This window comes from Prosopis cineraria, unplaced genomic scaffold, assembly GCF_029017545.1.
Source record: "Prosopis cineraria cultivar Desert tree isolate PC_DT_omini unplaced genomic scaffold, ASM2901754v1 PC2, whole genome shotgun sequence".
NCBI classification, from domain to species: domain Eukaryota; kingdom Viridiplantae; phylum Streptophyta; class Magnoliopsida; order Fabales; family Fabaceae; genus Prosopis; species Prosopis cineraria.
Genome location: NW_026555333.1, coordinates 3733525 through 3741090, shown reverse-complemented (window position 1 = coordinate 3741090; position 7566 = coordinate 3733525). Strand labels below are relative to the sequence as shown.

The following is a 7566-nucleotide window of genomic DNA, read 5'->3' as shown; positions in this document are numbered from 1 at the left end:
TTTGCATAGAGGATAGGCAGAGGATGGGCGAAGTTATAAATCTATTCCTAGGTCATGTTTTCTTGCTAGAATATATTAGAATGAAATTAAAAAAATCAAGAAAAAAATGAACTCAATCACCTTTATCCTCATGATAAAATGATAAAATTCATTAATATATATTACAAATGTGAAAATCATCATACCCTTCAAAAATTTCATAATCATGATTCCCAATCTCGTAAACTAAATTATTCCCTTTTATGAATATGCTTACTTATCTCTTTTGATCTCATTATTTTTACCTTTGTTTTTTTAATACATTTCATTCCATTCCATTATAGTAAGTAAACATAATCTTAAAGTTTTCTTATAGGTGCACCTCATAACCTAATTTTTTTTTAATACAACCTTGCCCACGACGCTTTTTAATTTAGTACAATGTCACTCTAAATAATAGATTCAGATTTTGATTGTTTGTTTGACCATGATTTGCAGTACTGGCAGCCGCGTGGCATCTATTTTATAAATTAAAAAAATTAAGAAAATTAACACCTGGTTCCTCAGGCAAGGGGGTACCATGTCCTTCCCCAGCTTATCTCTCCCAGGCAAGCAATAAAGCATTTTTACGAGCCAAAATGAGGACAGAAAAAATAAGAATATAATTCTGAACATACTGTATGCATTTCGCTCTATGTGAATAACCTGAATATTCTTAACCAACAAGAATTGAATCCAATGAAAAGAATTAAGATCTCTCATGATATAATAAGTTAATATTTAAATTTTCATTAAGAGAAATGCCAATATCAAGTGCTTGCCTTAAAAAAGATTACTTTCTATTGAAGAATGTATGTGAGCAATAAAAAAAAAAGACGTGAGTATTATTCTTGTATTACAAGGTACTTTTTACATAAACAAAAAGTGGTCATAATTCTTATAAGAAATCAAATAAAAAGATAAAACAATATATTAATTTTATTTTTTTAACTGGATTTTTAAAAAAAATAATAAAGTGATTTATAATCATCCTTTAATTAACACGGGTATAATTAAAAGGTTGAGATCCTTTTTAACAAACACAGCAACGTAATTTTTTTTCCAAGTAAATGAAAGATATTTCACATACTTTATAAAGAGGAGAGGAGGGATTATCAATCATGCAACAATTTTTTTTTTTTATTGACGCGTCGCTAAAGTCACATTTTTTCTACACAACAATTATCCTATTATTGCCACGGTTTTGAATGGGAATTAAAAGATTACATATGGCCGGTAAGGATGCTGCTTTTGCACATGATTTTCATGTATTATGTGAAATAAAAAATACAGATAATATAATTCATTATTATAAAAGTTGTTAGTTTTTATCACATTAACAAAACATTGTCATCAAAATGAAAAGCACAATCAATTATATTATTAATATTTTACTTTCTTAACGTTTCCTGTTGTTTAATCAGGGGCGTGTAATGATGTAGTAATAACTGATAATGAAGACGTAACTTTTTGCCCTGAATACCTCATATTGATAAACCTGAAGCCGCATGACTAAATATTAGCTGTCTTCGCTGCATCTTTTTTCTCTCCTTCCCAAAATCCTCATCAACCCCTCCCTCTCTGCTGTGGGCTGCGCTTTATAAATCCTCCCAAGTCCCATAGTCATCACCTCAAACTATATTCTCATCCTTTCATCCGCATCTCTCTTGAATATAAATCCCATATATATGTTTAGTTCATCAGAGGCGTAAATACTGATCCCCAACATCATGAGCTCCACCAACGGCGACTACATCGGCACTGAGAGCTGCATCAATGACATAAACCACGATGACTTACGCGACATGAATGAGCCTGCAGGCCCGCCAACGATGAAGAAGCAATCCAGCGGCAGAAAGATGAGGGACAAGAGAGAGTTCCCTCCCCCCATACCTCTGCTGGTTTCATCCCACATGCCGCACGAGCTGAAGAGGTACTGCACCAGCGACGGCCGTCTGATTCTCAGGGAGGAAAAGCCCAGCCGCCGCCACTTCTTTCGAGCTCACAGAGCCAACGGTCGTCTCATCCTGCAACTCCTTCCCCTCGACCACGTGTTCCATACAGATAGCCTTTGTCTCGATGCTCGGGAGCAGCTAGAAGGAGTCCAAGCAGCTAGTCCGCCTCAAACTGATGTTTATGGTGATGGTGAGACCGTGCATGATAGGTTTGGAGATGAAAGCCCTGGCGCACGGGATGCTGAAGGGCTTCCCCGGTCAACAAACTGTAATTTGAACTTTACTAGGGTTTCATCAACGCCGTCCTCCTTGTTTGAGATGCCTGTTCATCCAATTAGGACGGTTCGTGGTTGATTTCTTTGTAAACAAATCTGGAATCCAATTTTTTAATTTCCTAGCTAGTCCGTGCAGCAAGCGCCAGGGTGTTCTTGGTCTTGTTAACAAGGTTGTTTTTCCTGTATTGTTGCTAGTCCATCATCCTCAATGATAAGCAATTGTGATCCTGCTTTTCTTTTAATGTTCGCTGCCAACTCGTTTTGCTTCAAGGTTTATCCAACGGTTTCAACTATGAGAAGTGCCTTGACTCGATCGATATTCTAAAACAATTGGAGACAGATACACGGATGGAGGAGTGTCAATTAAGGCCAAGTATGTCAACATATTGAAGTGGTAAAACTGAGAACGAACTTAAATAATTGATGGAAATGAAAATAGATAGGAAGTGTATATATGGACTCGCCGTGTCTTTCAATTTTAATTGTACGTTGCCACCAATTAATCAAGTCATTAAGAGATATTCAAGAAAATAAGCTTATCTGGAATTGGGAGTCGAGGACAGCGATACTGGCATATTTAGCTGACCAAATAGTTGTTTTTAAAACAACCAATTACAAGAAGAGATTACTCGAGATGGGATAAGATTAAGATGGATCGTCGTCCACTTCAATCTTGTTCCTGAATTGACTCAGGTTTTGAGACCACAGTTCTCGAAAAGAACAACTTCATATATTCAGGTGGGTGTTGATGGGACAATACTGATAATGAGAATGCGGTGAATTTTAATTTTTTGGGTGCACCATGAAGAGTTTAATATTTTTTTTTTATAAGCAGAATTCAAATAGTTTGATTTCGTCAAAATCTTATTGGCTTAGAGATCAAGGTATGAAGTTATGAGTTTGAATCGAATGAAGTTCGTGTAAATAGGTGTTGTGTATGTGTTTGTGGGCTTTCCTATGAGAGAAGTGAGAGTGTGTGAATAATTAAAAAAAAAATGGTTTGTTCTCTTAACAGAAATGGAATAAGTAAATTAAAAGAAGAAAATCGAAGGGAGAAGTAGAAATGTGGAACGAAAAGCGCAAGCTGGCAGGGGGAAGAGAGAGTGAAATTTCCGACTTCCGAGGGAGGAAATGGGAGTTGGGAAAGCAGGGAGAGAGAGTCCTCCGTAGGTGAGGTACAGCTAGCTTATGTACTTTCAATTCCATGAAAGAATGATGCCGCGATCCTAAAAAAATTAATTAATTTAAATTATATTTTAAATATTAAATTTTATGAATTTATAATTCAATTTTTTAATTTTAATTTGTAACTTATATTTTAAATTTTAATAAAAAATAAATTTATTTATATTTTAATTTTGTTAAAATTTAAAAAATAAATTATAAATTCATCACAATATAACTATAAAATTAAAAAATTAAATTATAAATTTATGAAGTTTCAATTTAATTTAAATTAATAGATATTTTTGAAATTTTTTTAATCATACTCCCAATATTCCAATTCCTATTTGTGTCAGTCCTCATCATTCGCTCTTTCATCCTTCCAAATTTGGGTCTGAATTGATTTTTTTCATTTTATCTTTTAATTTTAATTTTAGACATATTATTTTACCTCCTGCACAATCAGTGTATTCATTCTTCTGCTCGATTCAATGCTTGTTTTATTTAATTAATATCTGGATGACAACAAAAACAAAATTTCAGACGTCTGTGAATAAAATTTGTCTTCCTTCAACTTAACATTGTTCAAATCTTATTTTAATTTCTTAAAGTGTAAAGCGAAGAGATTTTTTTTTTTGTTAAAAAAAAAGAGGAGTTCCACGTTATAACGTAGTTTCACATTTTTTTAGAAAATTGTACGTTTTTTCAAAAAATTATAATGGTTTATTCCTTTTGATAATTTTTCTAGTGATTAATTCTGATCTTACGTACATTTATTTGATTTAGTGCTTAAAAAGTTATTGGTCTTATTTAGTTTTGACTAACGAAAAAAATGTCATTAATTTTATTGATCATGGACCAATATCTGTAACCTTTAAGTGTGGGAAAAAAAAATCAGTGCCGTTAATTGAAATTTCCAAGAATAAGTAACTTATCAAAATTTTATTTTAACCTAATAATCAGGAAACAAGTTATTATTGTTTTTTAAAGGTTGGACCAATAAAGGTATCTGGAGCGCGTTTTGGAAATTGGAACAGCCAAGTTCTCTGACCAATTAATCATGTTGACGTTTGATACGGGGTTACACCGTATTTTTATTCAATAATATTTATTTCTTAAAAAAAAAAAAAACGATGCTCCATGACCATTAATATTGCACAAATATGTACATGACCTTCCATCCATCTTTTAATATATCCTTTTAAAGACATTTTTAAAAATCTTACCTAATTTAAAATATAAAATATTAAATAACTTTTATATTTAATTATACAACTACATCCTTATTTCATTTATTTATCTTTTAAAAAAATTATGTATTAAAATTTAATTTTTATTATTGAGGCTTTTATATATAATATTTAATGAGAGTATAAACTGAAAGATGTACATATTTTTAAGAATTTAAACTGTTAACTAACATTATTTATAAATCGTGAATTCATTAATCATGCTTATACTATGGTTTGAACTTTGGGGGGAATTATAGCACATATGTTTATATATTCTCCCCCATTCCTAATGTAAAATATTTTATTAGAATACTACCGTACTCAAAATATAAGATATTGTGTAATTTTTAATTCTTTAATTATATTTTTATTTATTTATTTGTTTTAAAAATAGTTCACTTAAATTTAAATTATTATTATCAAGATGTTTATACAAAATATTTAGGGAAAGTGTAATAAAATAATGTAATTTTTAAAAAATTGATGTCCCAACTAATATTTTTAAATAATATTCACAGGATATTAGGACTGTCGTCCTGGCGTACAGTAATTGGATACTCTTGGAGAAGCACACCTGGCACCTTGAACAGCGGGCCCCACAGCCAATTGTGGGCTTATCGCTGCGACCCGCGAGAGTTGCCACGGATTTTCCCCACTGGAAAGTGTAGGTGTGGTAGGTATGTACGCGTACTTAGGAGCAGTGAAATATTTGGAGTGAATCATATAAATACTCTTTTATTGATCAGAAACAAGAAACTGAGAAAGTTGTGAGTAGAGCGGAACTGGCACTTAACATGGATTCCAGATATATTCAAAACCCAACAAAGTTCTTGTTGGATTGATCATGGATGGTGTGATCAATTTTTCTTAATTTGGCCCCGTATGTCTTTACGCTGTTGCGCCTCCGCATCCTCCCAATCCCCTTTCCGCTAATAACACTCCGATCGGAGTTTTGTCGGAATGAAAACCAGCCGTTTCAAGTCTGCCCTGGAAAGACCTTCTTAGCCCTGGGGCCTGCTGTGGGCCCCTCGAGCCCAAGGGCATCTCACGTTAAAAGAACCACTTGGGAATATGGAAAATGAGTTGGATCCGGAGAGTGCTGAGTGTTTTCTCTCTAAAATCACTTCCATTTTCACTGTCATTTTCCACTCTTCCTCAGCGCCGAGTAAGATATCGTTCCTTTGCCTTCATCATCCAACTTATCGCAATGTTTCTTCTACACAGGTTTTGTGCCTCATGTGATATTGTTGCATCTCTACATAGTGTAAATTTACATGGATTTGATGATAAATTTATTGTGGCGCTGTTTCGTAAAAACAATGGAGAGTTCTGCATATCATGAACATGACTTCAAAATTTTAGTATCAAGAAATTAAACATCTCTGATAACTGTTTGTGTTCAATTCTGCTCTGCCATTCATTACTTCAATAATCCTTTCTTTCTTCGCATATGGGAAACCCATGTGTTACGAGCGTCTCCTTGCCGAGGAAGACGAAGCAAGCAAGGCATACACGAGAAGGGTGGCAAATAGGACAAAAATCCTCGACATGTATATCACAATTGCTCACCACGTGTATGAAACTATTGGGAAACAAGTCGATCGATGTTGCGCCTGTGTGTACATATATTTACATATATATAAATGGCCGAGGTTGACAATCATAAATTGCATTTCCCTCGATCCCCAGTCGAACACAAAAGCTCATCCAGTTTTCACGTGTGCGATATGTCTGTGACCAACATGTTCAAATTAAGTTTGGTTTGTAGGAAGCTTGGAATTAATTCAACGCTCAAGTATTATACTATTCTTGTGTGATTTTCTGCAGGTGTCAATGGATGTCAATGTCGACCGGCTTCGTTCGTTTGCCGCTTGAGTGGAGACTATTCCCTGTTTGATGCCAAACTCGGAGAGCGGTAAGGAGGAAGTCAAACAAGAATATTTCTACTTACCCCCACAAGCAAGACATGGGCATAATTCGATACTTTCTATCATCCAAGGAAATGTTATCTTCGAAAAATCCAAAGCAGTCCACTGCAGGTCGTATTGAAGATGACCTGATCAGAGTAGGACTACAAACCCTAATTCATCCTTCCACTCGTGCTCCCCGCATCGTACATTCGTATACTGGCTATACTGTCTTCACAGCGAGGAAGCCACTTCCACCATCAATGTTTCGCTCGCTTGTGATGGACGATGTTATTGGAACCGAGAGTGGTGACTACATGAGCTCTAACGTGGAATATTCAAAAGGCGTGGTGGACAAATCTGAACCACGCCGTAATGGCACAAGGTCCAGATACAGGAAAACTGAAATGAAGGAGTTCCCACCTCCCATTCTACTGCTGACACGAACAGGTGGAATGCCGTGGATTTTCAAGAGGCAGAATATCGACGGAAGACTTATCATGAGAGCGGAGAGAATGAAGCGTCATGGATGTTTTGAGGCTCACCGACTGGATGGCAGGCTCACTATGAAGCTCGTCCCGCCCAGAGACGACGCCGCTTATTGTGAGGATTGTGGTCATCCCATCGCCGACCAGCAGGAGGAGTCGGAAGATTATGAGCAAGAGGAGGTGCAGAGTGAAGGTTCTTGGGTACAGAAATCACCTGTGAAACTAGAGACTGAGGAATCTGAGGAGTTGTGTGGGTGCATCGGATATGATGATGGGTTGGTTCGGGATTCGGACCTTTTCTGGAAGGGCAGAGGAATTGAAGGGTCCAGTGGGTGTTTGGCAAGTCCAAGTTCGGCCCATTTTCGGCCCATGACAACTGTCATGTAATAAAGTCGGCTAAGGTGCTGAGTCTAGTGGTTGTTTTTTCCCGGGCCTGGTGGAGATCAAGGATATCCCAGTTCTGTAATGACTAATGAGTCGGGACATCACAGAATTATTGTTTCTGCATCTTCAGTTTGACGCTTTCT

The 7566-nt window shown here is 35.7% G+C and overlaps 1 protein-coding gene across 1 annotated transcript; it reads left to right on the top strand.

Annotated features, from left to right (window-relative positions):
- The first annotated feature begins 1748 nt into the window (after nt 1–1748).
- Nucleotides 1749–2393, top strand: LOC129301930 (uncharacterized). Its single transcript, XM_054940560.1, has one exon. The coding sequence runs from the start codon at nt 1749–1751 to the stop codon at nt 2325–2327; it is 579 nt and encodes a 192-aa protein (XP_054796535.1). The 3' UTR covers nt 2328–2393.
- The last annotated feature ends 5173 nt before the right edge of the window (nt 2394–7566 follow it).

What these genes read in the sequence shown, in the direction of transcription:
- LOC129301930 (XM_054940560.1), top strand. Translation starts at nt 1,749, where the DNA reads ATGAGCTCCACCAACGGCGACTACATCGGCACTGAGAGCTGCATCAAT.